At 43.8% G+C, this 19,674-nt stretch overlaps 1 protein-coding gene across 1 annotated transcript; it reads right to left on the bottom strand.

Annotated features, from left to right (window-relative positions):
- LOC107393029 (histidine-rich glycoprotein) lies at positions 1-6,711 on the bottom strand. The gene is made up of 7 exons (XM_015971162.3): positions 6,274-6,711; positions 5,788-5,898; positions 1,825-1,912; positions 1,575-1,741; positions 1,344-1,457; positions 1,112-1,198; positions 1-1,030 (listed from the first exon to the last, which is right to left on the bottom strand). Exons 1-7 carry the CDS (start codon positions 6,478-6,480, stop codon positions 155-157), a joined length of 1,650 nt encoding a protein of 549 aa, XP_015826648.3. The 5' UTR covers positions 6,481-6,711; the 3' UTR covers positions 1-154.
- Between the last annotated feature and the right edge of the window lie 12,963 nt (positions 6,712-19,674).

Here is a 19,674-nt window from a genome sequence, read left to right as displayed (position 1 = left end):
TGAGATTGGAACATTTTCTCTCTTTATTAGATTGTAAGCAGATGTTTACATGCAGTAGATGACCAGTGGAAGTACTCAACTTTTATAAAACTGACATTTAGTGAATCGAATGCAAATTTCATGAATTCCCTTTGCCTCAGTCTGTGTTTGTGATTTAGAAATTGTTGCCAGGCTTAAACAAGTCGTCCTCAGCGAAGAGTTTGTCAACCAGAGCTTGTCCTGGAGCAGGAGCAACACACTCAGATGACAGTGTGGCTGGGAAGCTCTGGAAGTCCAGGATGTTGGGTTCTGCCTCGCCTGGAATCTGGGGGTCAAGCTTGAGAAGCAAAATGACTGCTTTTGGAGGTTCCTCTGGGAAGATGGGGGTGGTCACAGGTTCACCAATGGCACCCACCTTCTTTGACAGACCCTCTGGCTCGTCGTGGGTTTCGTTCTCATGCACGTGCTCGTGGTGATGGTGGTGATGCTCGTGCTCATGCAGGTGACCGTGCTTGTGATCGTGGTCTAGAGCGAGCTCGTGGTCATGCTCGTGAGTGTGCGTGCCCTCCTCGTGTTTGTAGTTATGGTGGTGGTTGGGAGAGTCGCCGCTGTGGTCGTATGCCTGGGCGTGATACGCATGCACATGCTCTAGCCCGTGATTAATCCCATGGTCATGAGAGTGGGCGTGGCCGTGCTTGTAGGCACTGCCTGGCTTGTGATCATGACTGTGGTGGTGGTCACTGCCTACGGGGTGCATCTCATCATGGTGAGAGTGGTCTTTGGTGTGGTCATGGATGTGATCATGTGGACTTGTCCAGTTGCGTCGATTGCCATGGTCATGGTCATGTCCTCTTCCTTTACCATGCTCATGTCCCTTGCCATGCTCGTGTCCCTTGCCATGCTCGTGTCCCTTGCCATGCTGGTGTCCCTTGCCATGCTGGTGTCCCTTGCCATGCTCGTGTCCTTTGCCATGCTCGTGTCTGTGTGTATCATTGTGGCTGTGGCTGAGTTGGTCCCCCAGCAAGTGCTGCACCTTTTCTGCATTAGCGGCCTGAGCATCACATAAAAACAAATCAGAATGTGTTGTACAATAAACCAGATGTTTGGATGAAATTCATGCCATAAACCTCACCTCAGGCTCAAAGATCTCACATTGAACGGAGTAATTTGGATCCCTTGTAGGGCTGTAGTAGAGGGAGGCTTTACAGAAGCCTTTGTGCTGAAGAGACAAGAAGAAGATGAATCGAAACAGATTTTTATGCAACTCTTTGACCACAAAACTGAAAATGTTTGTATGGAGCTTTATAAGAATAGGCATTTAGCTTAAATCATGTTTAAAAGTGGAATAAAAAAAAAGGATTTACAGCAAATTCACAGCCCATCATGGGGCACTGGTCAGCTGTAGCTGCCTCTGTGCTCTTGTTGCAGGTGGTCTCTTGGATCGTGTACTCCACATGGTAGTACATACCCATCGCCATCTTGACACAAACACATATAGACAGAGTACTTTCAAAGTTTATACCAACACAACGACATGCCTCCAGACACATTACACTGCAGGGCTCAGATGTCACAACAGTTTTCAGACAACTCACTCCAGCGGTAGCGCGGGTCACTTGAAGCAGAGCAAAGCGATTGTTCAGGCCGCTCTCTCTGTTGAACTTATCCAGGGTATTAGCAATCGTCTTCTTGACTTCCTCGTTGTCTTGACTGATAAAAGTTGGGCAGTCGGGACAAATCTGTACCACTCTAGCTGCAGGAACTGAGGTGAAGAAAAAATTGGTTTCAAAGAATCTGCATGAGCTTCAGGAAAAACAGTTTATCTGATTGTGTGCGTTTTCACACCTGGTCTGACAAGGCATTTGTATTTGTAGAGTCGCACCACTCTATGTGGTTTGCTGATGTAGATAGCAGCTTTGCACTGTCCGTAAACCTGCGAAAAATGCAAATATTTAAGGCTCATTTTTTTTCATGTGTTATAACTTTTTTAAACAATCAACATTCGAGCAAACCAAACCTTCACGTCTGCCCTGTTTGCACCGAGATCATGATGTTTTCTAGCCTGGCCTGCCAGACACGTCCTCTACACAGAGAACTAGTCGGGTTACTCTCAGGTAGAGAGGAACACGAGGGGCAGGACTAGCCAGCTCAAAAATAACCGATCAGAAAAAAGGCGGAAATGCCGACTGAACCGCGCGACGCTGTAGTTGTTTAGCTGTAGTCAAAAATGGTGTCTGGCAATGGCGCAAACATCTTTTTTTTTAGAAGAAAGGCTTTTGGCGCTTCTACTTGTTGTGGTTTCATATGAACTCCGTTTCAGTCGCCATGTCTATGAGAAACTCAGCGTCGTGGTGTGTGACGTACGCTGCTCAGTGCTGATTGGCTCAGTTAGAATTCTCACAGGGTTATTTGAATAGGAGAGTTCCCAGATCCAATGCTTCCCATAAGGAAGCATGGGGTTGGCTGGTCAGACTAGATGTTTTCCGCCAAGCGTTCTAATTTTGGCTGACTGTTTCCTTGACTGAACTGGGATGTTTGTAAAAATCAACCCGAATTAAAAAAACAAACAAGTGTCGGCAGCGGACCGGGTATTTTGATGGCTGGAAACCTTGTTCTGTTGTTGCAACTACAACCTCCAAACACTAGATGTCGCTTTGGTGTTCGTGTTCCATATTCAACCTTTAAATGTTGGCATTTAGTGATTTACCACAATTACCTCTCAGCGATGATGCCTGCTGCTTCTGAACCTAAAATCGTGACACAAATGTTCATCTAACAAAAGATGCTAGTCCTGTCCCAAACAACAATGTGTGAAGACCATTTTATTTATTTAAAGTCAGATTCAGACCCTTTCTGCAATACTCAGAGCTGTCTTTTCTATTTCCTGAATTTTTTTCCCATCCAAATGATTTTAATAAACCCTTAAAGACCCTCGCTTGTCACTGGGGAATGAGAGTGTCCATGTTTATGTTTATTCATTTATCAGATGTTTTTATCCAAAGTGACTCACAATTTATAACCTATAGGGCATGTTGTGATCTGTGGGGGGAAACCAGAGTACCCGGAGGAAACCCACGCATGCACGGGGACAGTAGCGGTTTTAGGCACGGGCAGACAGGGCAGTTGCCCGGGGCGGCATTTTTTCATGACATAAAAGGGGCGCACAAGCGCTGAGTAAAAAATAAAAAAGAAAGAAATCTGCGCCGCACCGAGGTTTTCTATTATCTGTCATATCACGGAGTCTGGATTGGAAATGGCAAGTTGGCGCCCCCTGCAGCTGCAGGCGCTCCTGCTGACTGAGAACGTTCACGTGCACCGTGTGTGTAGAGGAAGGGGAGGGGTGCGGCGGGGGAATTCACCTCTGCATCTTCCCAAATGAAATGAGCGGGTAGGGGCTGAATCAACTGCATTAACATGGCTAAAGTCAATCACATCTTGATGATCTTCTATTTAACGCACATTTCATTCATAATATCATAAACACAGGCCTATCATTCTTTCAGGTTTTTCTGAATTGTGTGAAATGACCGAATAAAAATAGGAAAAACAAAACGATTTTGTGGTCACCCCTCCATCAAGGTCAAATTGTTTAGTCCTGACTAAAGGACACTTACTGAGTCAAGAGCCAAACAGAAGAGATGAACATAAAAAGGCTAAAACCACCACGTGCCCGATTCAGGAAAAAAAGAGGAGAAAGATAAAGGTATGTACGCTCTCATGATGCATGTTTTCAATTTTTGAACCAGTTAACTGGGATTTTAACTAGGGATGTTCCGATCACATTTTTTGGCTCCCGATCCGATTCCGAGTCATTTGATTTTGAGTATCTGCCGATACCGAGTCCCGATCCGATACTTCAGCAATACAATAAAATAGCAAGAAAAAAGGGAGACTGCCTCCAAACTGACCTGTTAGGTTTTTATTATTATTATTATTATTATTTAGGTTTTTATTATTATTATTATTATTTATATGACGACATCCAACATGATACCATAAAAAGTTTTTCTTTGTTTTTCAGCATAGCTTCCAGTGTCGGCTGGCTCCATGTTTTGATCTGCGTTGCCGCCGTGAACTCGAAATATAGAGCTGGATGTTTGCTCTTGAGATGGCGGATCAGGTTCGTGGTGTTAAAAGCAGCTCTGTCTTTTCCACCACGTGAAACACTCAGTTTGCACACGCTGCAAGTGGCTGTTGGACAGCATTCGGTCTCCAGTTTAAAATGCTTCCAAACCGCTGACATTTTTTGCCCTCCTGGAGCGAGACGAGCATTAACCTGCTAGCTAACTGCGACCTGAATTCCGCGGTCCACTTTAAAACATGTGACGTTACGGCTGCTGTATGGTGTTGTCATGTTGTTATTGAGGAAGTGAAACTTGGTACAAAATTAAGCCATTGTTATTCAATTTGAATCTCAAGATTGATTAAAAATGTCATGCTTGTTGTTTTATAAGGTTAAATCCGATCTTTAACATCCGATTCCGATCTTTTAAAAGTCACGTGATCGGGCCCGATTTCCGATCACGTGATCGGATCGGAGCATCCCTAATTTTAACGGTTAAATTCGGTCAACTAATTGCCAACAGAGCTAATAGGGCTGAAATATTGAAACGAATATTCAAATGGTTCGAAATAATTCCTTCGTTTTTTACTGATTCAAACTAGGATTTGTTAAATGCTCGCTGCAGCCTGTGGCCTGCCTGAACAACAACACACACATGTTGATCATGTTCACATAATAATAAATAAAACAACTCTACAAGCAGAAGAAAACTCCCCAGTTACCACTAACTATCCTGTTTATTTATTGCAGATGGCTGCACTGATTATTTTTTACCTGATTTGTTCTGTAAAAGTTGGCATTTTTGGTAGTCTACAGTTTTTTTTATGACAGTTTAAAATACAATTTCAGAGGCAATTCTAAAATATTATGGATCATGATAAAGATCTATTGGAGATCTACCCCAACTTTTGGACTGCTCTGCCAGTCACTGTGGCTCAAGCTCAAGAGGAGCTTTTCAAAACTTGATCAAGTCATACCTGAGGTCAACTATGTTTCAGGGGCGGCTCACTAACCTGGCTCTGATTAGTATCAATCACTCAGTAGGGGAGCAGATTTCATATGATGACATTATTGGTGACTTTGCATCAAGGTTAGGTTTTAATTTTAGTTTGTGTTTTCTGTTCTAAGTGCAATGCTGTAGTGATTATCTTTAGTTTGTTATGAGTGAAATATTTTTGCTATTTAGAATATTTATTATATATTATGTGCATATATTCTTAATATTTAGTTAGTTTAGTTGTTTTTGTGTATTTGATTCTATATATGTTGATACAGTATATAATGTATATTGCTTTACATTCTGACAACTTCATAGTAATTAATGTAAATATGTGCAACTTAGAAAAATGAATGTTCAATAGTCGTTCTAATAAAACATGCCTGTTTGTAGAAAACATGTGTGTGTTCGTGCAGGTGGGGTGGTGTGGTGGGGGCGGTTGGGGGAGGGGGCGCTCAAAGGGGGCCTCGCCCAGGGAGTAATTCCATGTAGAACCGCCACTGCACGGGGAGAACACACAACTCCAGCCGAGTTTCAAACCTGCGAACCTGCGACCTTCGTGCTGCGAGGCAACAGTGCTAACCACTGCGCCACCATGCAGCCATGTTTATCATGTGATCATACAGGGAGAGAAGATTCTTAGCTTTTGCCAAAAAGTTCTATCAACTTTTAAAAATTTTAGCACAAGATCTCAGGTTTTTTCTCCTCAAACCTGAGTTTTGGGCGGGACCTTAAAAGGAGTCCTAACCTGCATTGGATTGGATCGAGTCTCGCAGTCCTTCCAGTCTTTTCTACTCAGAACGCTGCAGTTGGTCTCCACGACATCCAGCGTCAGATAGTAGACCACACCAACTTCTCCCTGTTAGACAAACACAATGTTTTCAGTCAGAAAAAACTCTGGGAGTTTTAGAAATGTGGAACTCTGATGTCTTTTCATGATCATCTAAAATCAGATTAGTTAATCATGTTAAAATCCAAACAGGATCTATTAATAAAACACAATCTGCAGCAAAGCCTGATGTCGTACATAAATACAGAAAGTGTAAAGGTAAAAGTTCTGGATGCAGCATTTTTAGTTTGAATCTGTGTTGGATCTAGAAATTTCAGAAGCTTTGATGACTAGCACCGTACACAAACTAACTTAGACATTTCTGAATCAGTTCCTTTTAAAATTTTGTTTTATCTTAAAAAAAAAAAAAATCAAGTGATCAAAGCTGCACGAATGTTAACTTACATTTTTGGCCAAATGGACGTTAGACAGGCGGTGCAGGGTGAAGACGTAGCCCTCGGTCCGATCCAAGTTGATCTTGCTGAGAGCCGAGTGTGCAGCGCTCACAGCTGATGGGTCTTCGCAAGACCCCGTTTCCAGACCAGTGTCCCCCACTGGTGCACCGTGGACGCACCCCAACACCAGCAGCAACAGGACACAGGTCTTCATCATCAAAGACTCTGTCTCTCACACACAACCGATCAGGAGAGATACTTGGACGAGGAGATGATCACCTTTTATATCCTGCCTCAGATACTCGGTGCACATTCGCTCTCTCAAACTCACTAAACCACTACCCCTCCTGTTAAAATAAATATGACCCTTGACCCCTGCTGCATCCCCAAACAAATGGTCACATTAAAGAATGTCTCCTATCTAACTCTCAACCAATCAGCTACTGTATAGACTTGCTCAATTTAGTTCATCAGCCCGGCTGCCATTATCTCTTCGCTGGGATCAATATGGATCATCAGGGAACAGGAGAGTCACCGCTCTCGGCACAAAGTTTAGTTTAATCAGTGATGAGGCTCAGTTCTAAAGGTGGAAAAACAACAGGATTTCTAAAAGTGCTGCAAAACACTGGAGACAGGATTTAGAAAAGTGTTTATGGACTGATAAGTTTTGTTTTTGTGGAGAAAAAAAACAGTTTGACTGTTGAATTATGCCACCAGTGCAGCCTGTTCACACTCAAGGGGAATGGTGCAACGGCTTTTGGCGGCAGCTCATTGCACACTGTAAAAGGTTTTAACCCTCTCAGGCTCAAAATAAGTTTTGATAAAATGATGAACTAAGTCCTTCAAGGGTACTTCTGAGTTAAAAAAGGCTCATGAAATACGTATGTGGAGTAACCAGGTAGGTAGGTTTTACCTGTTGCAAATCTGCAATGCCTGCCTCCAGAGGGTTAACTAGCGGTGGGATTCCTAACCAGGGGATAAACAAGTGTAGGAGAATAAGGCCTGTAGGGCCCAAAAGATTAAAATAATCTATAATTAATCAGAGGCTTTGTGATTAATTAATCTTGATTAATCACGTTCTATTTGTTCAAGAAAATCAGCTCCAAAGCAATTCAGAAATCTGAAACTTTTTAGGGATCATAATATAATTATTAGGTATTATAATGAAACGCCAAAACATATCAGAAAAAATCTGAAAATATTTCAAAATGTTGTAACCGTTTATAAGAAATCACTCAGTAAAAGTGTGATTACACACGCACTGACCAACATCTAAGTCGATCCAGGTTGATCTTATTGTAATAACCTGGGAGCCTTGATCCCAGTTTACATGCAAATTAGATAAAAGGACCCCTCAAATAAAGTTTGTTCCACTCCAGTACAGTACGTGACAGTTAGCTTGTTGCAACATAAGCTGTAAACAGAGGCTGGCGGGAGTGAAGCAGATTGAACTGAAACAGGATAGGCATGATGGCTGAAGGAATGAACAACAATGCTGCAGCACAGCTTATAGGGAGCCTAAAGCTTGGTTTATGCTTGACGCATTTACTTAATGCTTGGTGATGCGGCTCGCGGATGGAACGCGCTTCACAACTTGCAGCATTTATGGTTCATGCGGCTTGTCTCTGCGGTGAGCCAATATTCTCCCAAACTGTAGGGGGCAGCATGGAGCTCTACGGCATGCATCCAACACTACACTATAGTAGAAGTAGAAAGTACTGTTGTTTATAACAGTTGCTAATGAAAGTTGAGAGCCAGTTCAGCTCTTTTAGAATTGGTGGAGTGTTCTTGTTTCCACCAGGATCACCACTTTTCCGTTTGTTCCCCTTCCTTGCCTTCACATATCGGTCCCTCATGTTTTTCCAGCATTTCTTAACAGCGTCCTCGTCTTTTCCGACAGTGCGAGCTATTTCTCTCCAAGAATTATTAACAACATGTTGATCACTGTGATGTTTGAGAGCTGAATCATACAAATGTCTGTATTTACGAACTCTGCCATAACTAGTTCTTGCCAGTCCGCCATGTTTTTCCGTGACTGACCATCCGCGTGGTTTGAAAATTTCCTAGGTGCGCGGTACGGAAAGTTTGGGCCGTGCGGAGGCCAGGTGGAGCGGCGTGGTTAAAATGATGCAATTTTGCCGCAGAGATCCGTGCGAACCTCGCGGACCCGTCAAGCATAAACCAACCTTAAGTCTCCGCCCTTTCCGGTCGGCTCATGGGTCCCCGGTACAATGAAAACATTTATGCAAGTCAACGGGGCTAAAAACGCTATTTTCTAATTCGCTTTGCCTTACGCCCTGGATCACACATATGTTGTACTGCAACTTAAATGAAAAGTAGTGCTGGGTGTTTCGACCACGCCTGTCACGTACTTTGAGATTCATCAGCTTGTAAAAATTTGTAATTAGCATGACTACACACCAGAAATCAGCACGTCGCACATGTGACGTCAGCACATAATCTCTTCTTCCCTATTGTAGCTGCTACTTACCACATGACCAGATTTATGGTGGTTCTTTCCTCCTGTGGGAAGTTTTCGGAACTTACAGCCATTTTTCCTCAGTTTTCTCCGTGTCTGATTTGATGACGTCACTTTCGTGAAGTGCATTTGTAGTCCTGGACTTATTGTCACACAAAACCTAAAATGGTGAGTGGCTTTAGAACTGGGCCACAGTGGACGTGACACTATAAACATCACGAAAAGGGACCCCGTTACCCGCGTTCTGCGGCTCTGACGGGAATGAACTTGGTTGTTGTGTAGAGAAGCGCGGGAGGGCCAACACACATCCAGGCACCACCGGAAGGGATTGCAGCCAGAGGATCCCTGTCCAAGTTCCCGAGATGTACCGTAGTACAAGTTGCTGCGGGATGATTACCTCTCGCCCTGGGCGACCATATGTAGGATGCCCACCTGACCATCAAAACAGGGATGGTTACTAGGGTTGCTTGTCAGACAGGTAAATGGAGTCCCCACCAACTAGCATTTACCCCGTTCGAAATTAAACGAGTTCTTGGTATCAAAATGTGTCTTTAAAATTCACGGACATCATATGTGAAATTCATGGCACAAAACAAGCAGAATTAGAAAATAGCATTTTTAGCCCCATTGACTTGCATTCAGTTTTTCGTTCTTCCGGGGTCCCATGGTTCGGAAGTAGATGGCCATGACTTAGGCTCCTCTATTTGTTACCTACTGTCCTGCTTAATGGTGTCGTGTTGCTTTATGACAATGATCTTGTCTGAAGACTGCTTCCGCTGTGTCATCACTTCTGGAACACGAGCATCCTACCTGTAGTGTCCTGTTGCAGAGTGTAGCAACTCTGAGTAAACACCAAGCTAAACCTTTGTCAAATAGTACAGGAGTCAGAGTAGAGTTGACCTTTTACTCTTAGAACCTTCATTTGACAAGCGGTGAAAAGGCGTTGCCTGAACAATATTCCCAGGTGGATGGCTTTGGATAAGCCTCAGAGCATGACCGCATGCCACTCTCACTCTCAGAGCAGCCAGGAAGAGGAAGTTAACAGGAAATTAACCAATATAGGTAACCCAGCAGGAAGTGAGGTTATTAGTAAGTTCACCTTCAAAATAAAATCTTCCCATTTAACATTTTTAACCTATTCACTGTTCTTTATAACTTAAAAACATATATCAGTGTTGCAGCCAAACTGAAGAAGCCTCTGACTGAAGACACTCTTCCGTTGTCGGACAGTCTTGTGAAGAGAATGCTCAGAGTTGTCCATCATTTTCTTGATTCTCTGGAGAATCCGTCTTTGCATTATCGCCTCCAGCGGTTCCACAGTCGTCCCCAGAACAGAACCAGCCTTTGTTATTAGGCTGTTGAGCCTTTTCAGGTCCCTGCTTCTGATGCTGCTACCCCAACAGACGATGGCTGAAGAGATTACACTCTCAACAACAGACTTGTAGAAGATCTGCAGCATCTTGCTACAGACATTGAAGGACCTAAGCGTCCTCAAGAAGTGCAGTCTGCTTCGCTGTTCTTTCTCCAGTCCAGTCTGTTGTCCAGGTGAACTCCAAGGTATTTGTATTCCTCAACCACCTCCACTTCTTCTACCATGATGGAAACAGTGTTTGACTCCACCCTGTTTCTTCTGAAGTCTAAAATCATCTCCTTTGTTTTGTTCACGTTCAAGGTCAGATGATTGTTTCCACACCATGCCACAAAGCGCTCCACCAGCTCTCTGTACTCAGCTTCCTGTCCATCTCTGATACACCCGACAACTGCAGAGTCATCTGAGTATTTCTGTAGATGACAGGTCTCTGATTTGTACTGGAAGTCTGAGGTGTACAGGGTGAAAAGGAATGGTGAGAGTACAGTCCCCTGTGGTGTTCCAGTGTTACTGTTCGCCTGGTTTGATGTGCAGTCCTTCAGCCTCACAAACTGTGGTCTGTTTGTCAGGTAGTCTTTAATCCAGGCGATAGTTGAGGCCCCCACCTGTGTCTTCTGGAGTTTCTGGCAAAGTACATCAGGCTGGATTGTGTTAAATGCACTGGAGAAATCAAAGAACATGACCCTCACAGTGCTGCCTGCTTTGTCCAGATGAGAGTGGATTGGTTGAAGCAGCTGGATGATGGCATCTTCAACTGCAACTCCATGGCGATAAGCAAATTGCAGCGGGTCCTGATATGTCCTAGTTTGCTTATTCAAGTGGACCAACAGGAGTCTCTCCAGGACCTTCATGATGTGGGATGTCAGGGCAACCGGTCTGTAGTCGTCATTGACTGATGGGCGAGTTTTCTTTGGAACTGGAACAAGGCAGGATGTCTTCCACAGGACTGGAAGCTTCTGGGCCAGGCTATGGTTGAAGAGGTGCTGCAGAATCCCACAGAGCGGCTCATGTTAGCGTTAGCTCAAATTCAAATTCAGATACTTTATTAATCTCAGAGGGAAATTAGAATTTCAGTACACACAATTCTGAGATCAGACATACATAGGCATAGACACATGACAAGAATTGGTGACTGTGGTCATTTACAACCCGAGTTGCGCTACCTTAGTAGAGATCAGAGGGTTTACATGAGGATTGGGTCAGGTTCCTGAATTGAAAAAAACGTGTTGAAAAGAAAAAAAACCCCAGATTTTGAAAAAAAAGTTTGGGTCCTTTTGAAGCAACTCAGACCAAGTTTTGATAGGTTTACCTGAACAAAACATCACACAAAGTAGCTCGGCCTTAGAGCACTTCCTTCCTCGATATTTTATGGATCATAATGAGATTCCTGAACATTCAAGGTTTACAGACTAAAATCCACATGTAAAAAACGTGGAAAAGTGTTTGCTGCAGATGCAGTCTCTGTGGACAAAACCTTTGACCTTTGTCATGATAAAACAAATAGCACACCGTACCACCCGCTTGAAAATCAATATTTTCTTTGCTTACATAACACGAAGACTTTGGTCATGACCATGCTTCTATAAAAATGTTTAACTTTAAAGGAGGTCATGAAAGGGACGAACGAACACGCCGAAGACAAGTGAAGGAAGAGTTTCTGCACCTTCGCCTCAGTCAAAAAGTATTCAAAAGGACAAAGCTCAACCTGACCAACACTTCATTAAACCACACAATCGCAATTATAAACAGGAGCGCAACAAATAAAATGTTCGGATTTAATAATTTGCTGGAACAAAGACTGGATCTAAAGTACTTCACTAATTACTGGTTTCTGATACTGCCTGATATTACTGTAAGAAAATGGGTCACTGGAAAACCGAGTGTTCAGTTGGAAACAAATCCAGGAATTGTTTCCCCTCCTAATGTGTAACCTCGCACTGACTAATATAACTAAACCTTTGTCTTTTCCTTGTGACAAGATGGAGGCTGAGACTGGGAAGGAGCTGGGGACATCTAAAGCCTCTTTTATAAGACAGACCATCGCGCCATTACAGAGAGATAAATCCGAATTTGTGGGTCTCGAAAATGCAGCAAGGAGCAAAGGGGTAAGGTGATAAAACTCGATTCTGACTCGTAGTGATATTGCCGCATTAGCCCCTCGCTTCTGACGGCTAAACGCTTGTCAGCCCCGCTAATCCCTTTGGAGCGACTGTGGGAGGCCCCCCTGCAAAAGAGGGTGGTCGCGTTAGCGACGTGTACTACGCGCCGAGTACCGGCCGTAAGGGATATAAACACAGATAAACATGGCCTCTCACTAGTGTCTTTCAACCACCTACAACATGGCAAACTGGATGGACGCGGAGACCATGGAGCCTTTGGCCTTGCGAGCGGACGAACAGATTAGTCGCCTTTTTACGGGGCGGTGAGAGACAGCCAGCTGTTCGACAGAGTGGTGCAAACACGGGCTGAGCGGGGCGTCACGCGGGACCAAAAGCAGGTCACATCAAAGCTAAAGGTCCTGAAAAAGAAATTTAATCAGTCTGACGCAAAATGCGCGACCCTGTACGTCACATGTGGGATGGGGGGTGGGGGGGTCAGCGACCTCCCTTTATCCCGTCTTGGTTTGAGAGGTGCCTGATTGCAGTTTATTCTAGCTTCAGCTTTGCTACTATAAATGCCAAAGTCCTCCCTAGGCTAATCCCGTTTTGCAAACGCTACGGTCTTGTAAAAACAGTGTAAGTCTGCTGATTTCATCTCTCAGGGCACTGTGTCACTGGTGGGGTGGGGTGGGGGTGGGGGTGTGTGTGGGGGGGGGGGGGGGCGTCTGCTGTCCTGGTAAGAATCTTATGAGGCACTGGAACTTTCCACACTTTTATCCTGAGCGTTGCAGTTTTGTAAAATCCTCACTCCTCTTTTTGGTCTCCCTCTTTTGTTGCAACCCGCTCTCCTAGACCAGGTTGGAACAACTCAGGGAATTTGTTTGACTTTGATTTTATCTTCCTGAAGCTAAAAGCAGCCAGCTGAGACTGGTAAAAGACATGGTTGTGGAATATTCCACTCAATCACATTCAAACCTCTTCGCCTGCACTCTGTGTTTGTTTTGGGTCGTCGTCCGTCTGCACCCTGAAACAACAGCTTATCAGCTTTTGGTGCATCGCAACAAACAGCATCAGCGCACACATGTCACAATTTATCTGGACATTTCTGTCATGTCACTGGTGTGAATGAAGGAAAAACAAAATAAAAGCTCTGCTTGTGATGCTGGATACGTTCAGTTCAGTGGTACTGTGATTGGGTCACGCTTGATTTAGGTCAGGTGTAACAGACCCTGTCTGTTTACGGCCACGAGATGGCCTCAGCACGCTGCCTGCACAGCTGCAGGTGATTCCAGTCACGGCGCTCCCTGTTAAAAGGAAGCACCTAGAGATGTGAAGGGGGGAGAAACCAGATGAGAGAAGGCACGGAGGTGTTTGTTCTCCTCTCTCCCTCCTTTGCGCGGACTTTAGAGTCCTAGCTTTTGCAACCCGAGGAAAAAGCTCAACCTGACCAACACTTCATTAAACCACACAATCACAATTATAAACAGGAGCAACAAAAACATTTTCAGATTTGTGTAGCTCGCAGGTGATGATGGATAAAGATATCGCGTTTGTTTTATGTTTTATTTGAATTCTGATGCCTGTTAACAACCGAAACACATCCTCACATGCTTGTGGATATCATATATTGTATATGGAGACATGACTGTAATAGTAAGTAAAGGTTATCAGCTGTAGGTTTAGTGTGCTCATAGGAAACGTGACAAAAGAACACAAAACACATTTCTCTTTATGGTCAAGTCGGACACAAATCTAACCGGCAAGCACTGCGCACCGATCACCGGTGATCTAATCTGCGCAGAACTGGCTCATCTCGAACAAGGCCACTGTTGAACCTCCGAGGCTACCCTACACTAACCCGGAATGGTTTATCGTCAGCTGACTATTTTCAACGAGGAGAGGCAGTGGCTCTTCTGAACTTCCACTGGCCCTCGTAGTTTAGATCTCCACAGAATCACCACCTAATTGTAGTGGAGGGTTTTTACCACAATATAACGATTACAAAACATGTTGTCTTTCTCTGTTGTTTTATTATCTGATGCCATTTGGCTAAAAATATATAATGTACACATTACGTCTGGTTCAAAAGAGTGAAGATTTCCAAAATAAGAGTCCGACACATGTCAGCCAACTGTGCCTTGTTTCTGCTTTCTGTGGATTCTAGACTCTGGAATTTTGTTTAGGCAAATTAAGCCAGATGGTATCAATGAGGCTGGACAACAGTGAAAGGTGACCTAATGTGATGACAGTGTAACAATTTAACCTTTTTCCAGTGTTTCCTATGTGGGAGCCCTCTGCCCCGGCGGCGGTGGTCAGCTGTGGTGGCCGGAGTGCTTTCCAGGTATGCCTGGGTGGAGGTGGGGGTCTCTGCCCTCCCTGCACTGGGTGCTCAGTGTCGGTGCCTCAGCTGCAGTGGTGGATCTGCTGCTGTCGGGGCGGATGGCTCCCCTGATGGCGTTTCCTTATCCTTATTGTAGCTGGTTTGGCTCATCTGATCTCAGCCCATCGTTTTTTCCATGGGGGGGGCATGTGTGTGCGTGCGTGCGCATGTGTGTGCGTGCGTGTGTGCCGGAGAATGAGTGTTGTGAAGAGGTTTTTATTGTCAGACTGTGGGTATGCAGGGCCTTTTTAATTTGTTAAGCACTTTGAGTTGCATGCATTGCATGATCAAGCACTATATGAATAAAGATTGATTGATTGATTGATTGATTGATTGATTGATTGATTGACAGAGTCAGACGGCATCACAAGGTCAGGTGACAGCAGGCTGGACAATAAAATAAGAGAACTCAGGTAACACCAACACCTGACAAAAGGCTATAGCGACGAAAATCACTCAGTAGTGATCCCAATTCTGCTCGGTGACCTAAATAATCAGACTGACTGTAGGAGTATTAAAGACAGGCATTGGAGGAAGCACCTGGGTGGTCAGGCTTGCATGACCTCCATGTGGGCTGGAGAGCCTAGGTTGCATGTAGGCCGATCCACAGTGTCATAATATGGCTTTAAGGCTTTAGGAACATGAATAACAAAGTATGCAATGTTCTTTTGGACCTCAGTGAATGGCAATTAGTGGAGATGATTGCAAAGATTTTTTTTCCTGTCAGGAAATCATCAAATGTCTTCTACAGGTGACAATAAAACAGTCTCAGTGTTGGTTTAAAACAAAAAATTTAAAGAAAACGGACATTCGGAGAAGCGCTGGGACAGATTACATTTAGCTCATGAATTCTAAATTAAGGTTTTAAAAAATTCATTAATTAAAATAGGAGAAAGGCAAAAAATAAGAGATAATCTGGTTGAACAGTGAAAGTATGTTGATTATTCATCACATTTTAAGGGCTTTTTCATTAAATAGATCCTCTATCTATATTATACAACACTAGGTGGCACTGCAGGCTCATTCAAACATTACACTTTGATCTTCACTCAGAGACAACTGATGTGTTTACAGGTTCGTGTAAATTTTCAGTGGAGACTGAGAAACTATTTTAACTGCTAACTGTATAAAATCTGCAATAATCAAATGACATTTTTATTCAAAGTGGTCATCATGAGCTAACCTCACAAAATATTTATGAACATTTTAATTAGGAAACAAACAAAAATATTCATTTATTATCAAAAATAATCACATGCATGTTTATGTTGTTGAAACTTCAGAAAAACAGATTGGTTTGACTTTGCCTCTGTCCCCTTCCGTAAGGTCAGCACTAGCATGCAGAATAAGGGCAGTGACTTCGTAAACAATGACTCATACAAGAGGGCTGAAAGTGTTGCAGGAGAAAAATAATGAGCTCCGGAGAAGCTGAGGAACAACCGTGGCTCTTGGCAGAAAGTCGTGACTTCAAAACCGTTTGTCTCATCTGAGTTCCTGGTCTCTCAGCTAACACGGGGGTCTGTAATAACCCCCTCTGTGTGCTCGAGAGCTGGACGGTTTCAGGCACACTTTGTTCCATTCATCACATCCTGCAGCTGCTTTTCAGCATTCTACATAAGATGCAATCTTTATTACTGTTTATTCATATTTTTAGAGATATTTAATCCTAAATAATAAATGCAGACCTGGCTATGATGTCCTCTGTCACAATGACTTTTCTGAAAACCTGTTTTCTGAAAGAACTTTGAGCACTTTTGATGTTTAAATGTCTATCATCAACATAAAGTTTGAACTATGAACCCTGTTTTAGTGACCAGCAAGAAGACGGCCTTCAGCAGATGGGATGATCCCTGCGGAGCTTTCGACACTGATCTAGACACTGGCCTAGACACTGGCCTAGATCTGCTGGTGCCACCACCGGGGGCGACGGTGGCACAGGAGTTAAGTGCTCGCCCCGTAATCGGAAGGTTGCAGGTTTGAGCCCTGCTCAGTCTGTCTGTTGTGTCCTTGGGCAAGACACTTAACCCACCTTGCCTGCTGGTGGTGGTGATAGGGACCGGTGGCGCTAGTGCTCGGCAGCCTCGCCTCTGTCAGTGCGCCCCAGGGCAGCTGTGGCTACATTGTAGCTCATCCCCACCAGCGTGTGAATGTGTGAATGACTGATTGTGTTGTAAAGCGCCTTGGGGGGTTCCAGGACTCTAGAAGGCGCTATATCAAATACAGACCATTTACCTTTTTCTCCACAAAGTCTCACAGAAAACAAAGGATGCAGTCCCAATATAATTGCATGATGTCTACTTAAACAAACAGGTTAAAGATAACTCCTGGCTTTGGTTTATTTTGTGGAGCTCTTACATGCTTGATGTTTTTCCGCTTTAGAAAAAGAACAAGAACATGAAAATGTGATAAATGGTCCCAAATATTACAAGCTGTGATTATTTAGGATAAAAGTTACATTTTTGTTTGACTCAATGCCTGTTCCTTATTATACAAAATCTTTGTAAAAAAAAAAAACTGTTTTAACCATCTAGTCTGACACTGAAGGTCCATTTTTTTGTGTGAAATTTTTACATTAAGTTTAGTTCATGTATCAAAGAATTAAATTATATTTTAGAGTCTTGGGTTTTCCCAAATAATTTAGTTTTTTAATCTGTTTTTCTGAAATACATTTTTTATCGGAAATCAGAGTCAGAGACAAAAAAGCAGCACCCAGTTAAAGTGCCTTACCCCCAAATTCCACTACCTCCGCCTTCCGCAGCCGCTCGCTTCCGAACTCAATTTTTACTGGTACCCGCTCTACAACGGCTCCGCTCCGGTGCGGAGACCTGAGGTGGGCAAACAAGCATGCGCTGGATTTTCGAGATCTTGCGATACAGTCCGAGCAATAAACGTGGAAGTTAGATCCAAACACCCGTTGTGTGGGAGAAGCATCGGCATGAACTGTTTAATCTGCCCATCATTTGTGTTGACAGATCAGCAGTGTTTGGATCAACAAAGTGTGACTACTTTGATAGTGGAAACTGTATTTATGGCTTACTTTTGTGCATTTAAACTTCAGCCGCCATTGATAGTTGTTAAAAGTTGTTAAACCTGTGCATATGAAACAATAAACACCTTTTGTTTATCGATTTATTGTGAAAAACAGAAGTTGTGCTTGCTCCTTTTCCTGTTGGGCAGTTGTGATTTCTGTCCATTGACTGCGGAGGTGCTCCGGCATCCGGCAAAAATAGGATCGATTCTATTTTTGCCGGACGCCGGAACAGAGGGCGGCACACTGCGCCGCACTGCCGGAGCACAGCCGCAGTAGTGGAATTGCTCTGATTGACTACAACGGGACCGATTTTGCTCCAGCGTTCGTGTCGGAGTGGAGCGGAGCAGAGGTAGTGGAATTTGGGGGTTAATGTCAACATAAAAAAAGAAAACAAAAACATTTTGGGGTCTACAGATTATATGCTGACAATAGTTTTCTCCGAAAGGTGCGTCTCTGTCTGTGTCTCTCTGTTTCTCTGTCTGTCTGTCTGACTCTGTCTGTGTCTGTCTGTGTCTGTCTGTCTCTATCTGTGTCTGTCTCTGTCTGTCTGTCTGTCTCTGTCTGTCTGTCTGTGTCTGTCTGTGTCTGTCTGTCTGTCTCTGTCTGTGTCTGTCTGTCGTAAAGAGTTACAGGAACTTTTAATTATAATTAATGTAAATGTATTAAATTTCCATCTGGAATATCATGTCATTCATAATATTACCAGTTATTATTTCCTGCCAAGAAAAACAATCTATCATGTTAAGCTAACGTCATTGATGTAGTTGCATCCACTAAACAGGATTATGTTCATGTGTTCATCAGCATGAAGTTATTGAAGTTATCAAAGCAAACATGGCTGGAATCAGTTTTACTGTAATCTGTGTCTCTAAGTGTGTGTGCTGCTGTAGTGAGTGGATGTCCCCACTGTGGGACTAATAACATTTACTCTATTCTATTCTGTTAATTCATATCAGCCAATAGGAAAAAAAAACGTTTGAGAAATTTTGGCCTTTCCAGGCATCCGTACCAGTAACCTGGTTATGGAGGAGGGGTTCATCTCACAAACAGGAAAAACACACTGGTGAAGCGGTGAATTAAAACATTAGGATTCCTGCTTTAATTCACCGCGTCACCAACTAACGTAGGAGAGGGAACGTGTGAGTGAGCCACCACGGTAGGAAGCCCAGCTAGCTGTGAGCGAGAGCAGCGATCTGTGGCTGATGAGTGAAAACAAAAGAAAAACATTCGGGACTGAAGCTCCGTCAACACCGGCTGCATTTCTAAATAAAGCATGTCATTATGGCGCCGCGCACAGCCGCAGCTCACGGTTCTGGAAGAACCGGGCATGCCATCCCAGGGGCAGATTAAGAACTGAAGAACATCGGGGGCTTAACACATGCGCGCGCACGCGCACACACACACGTGACACGCACCAGTCAACATCATATATGTCTTGTACCACATAATTTTTAATCTGAAGCTACATATTAAGCATTTTCAGGGCAGAGTATTGTTCCTGTTAGTGTTTAGTGTGAGATGATAGTAAATATTCCCTTTCTTTCTCCAACAACTTTACCTGATAGTAAGCTAACTTTAGGCAAACCAGCAGCACAACAAGTATTTTCAAATAAGACTCACAAACCTGAGTCAGCACCAGTCTCATCAAAGCTGGGGTTCTGTCGCCGTACTTTTGGTCTAAAAACGTCCTTATGTCCATCTTCACACATGCGTTTCAGGCAGAGAGTGTAGAAGAAGCCGGCTGCTGAAGGGCTTCTTCTTCAGTGGTGGAGGCTCAGGCAGGCTGTATACAAACTACTGCCAGCTGCTCCCTCTCTGTTGGACTTTGGTACTGCATGTTACTTCCACGTTTCAGATCCGGGGCTTTCCATGAAACATCCGGGGCTTCAGCCCAAGTAGCCGGGCCTAACGCCGCCCCTGGCCCGTCCCATCAACAGCAGGTGGAGCTCACCGCTCCACCCATCTCACAACCAGAGCAGAAAAAAGCACATCGGCTTGATTATACCGATGGGATTATGTGTGAAATAACACCAGTTAAATAATTACTTACGTG

This window comes from Nothobranchius furzeri, chromosome 8, assembly GCF_043380555.1.
Source record: "Nothobranchius furzeri strain GRZ-AD chromosome 8, NfurGRZ-RIMD1, whole genome shotgun sequence".
Classification (NCBI taxonomy): domain Eukaryota; kingdom Metazoa; phylum Chordata; class Actinopteri; order Cyprinodontiformes; family Nothobranchiidae; genus Nothobranchius; species Nothobranchius furzeri.
Note: the sequence above shows the minus strand (reverse complement) of the source record. Positions and strands in the feature narration are given on the sequence as shown.

Coding starts and splice junctions, on each gene's coding strand:
- LOC107393029 (XM_015971162.3), bottom strand. CDS start 6,480: ATGATGAAGACCTGTGTCCTGTTGCTGCTGGTGTTGGGGTGCGTCCAC. Junction 1,199..1,343: donor TGATGGGCTGTGAATTTGCT/GTAAATCCTTTT, acceptor TTGTCTCTTCAG/CACAAAGGCTTCTGTAAAGC. Junction 1,031..1,111: donor GTGAGATCTTTGAGCCTGAG/GTGAGGTTTATG, acceptor TGTGATGCTCAG/GCCGCTAATGCAGAAAAGGT.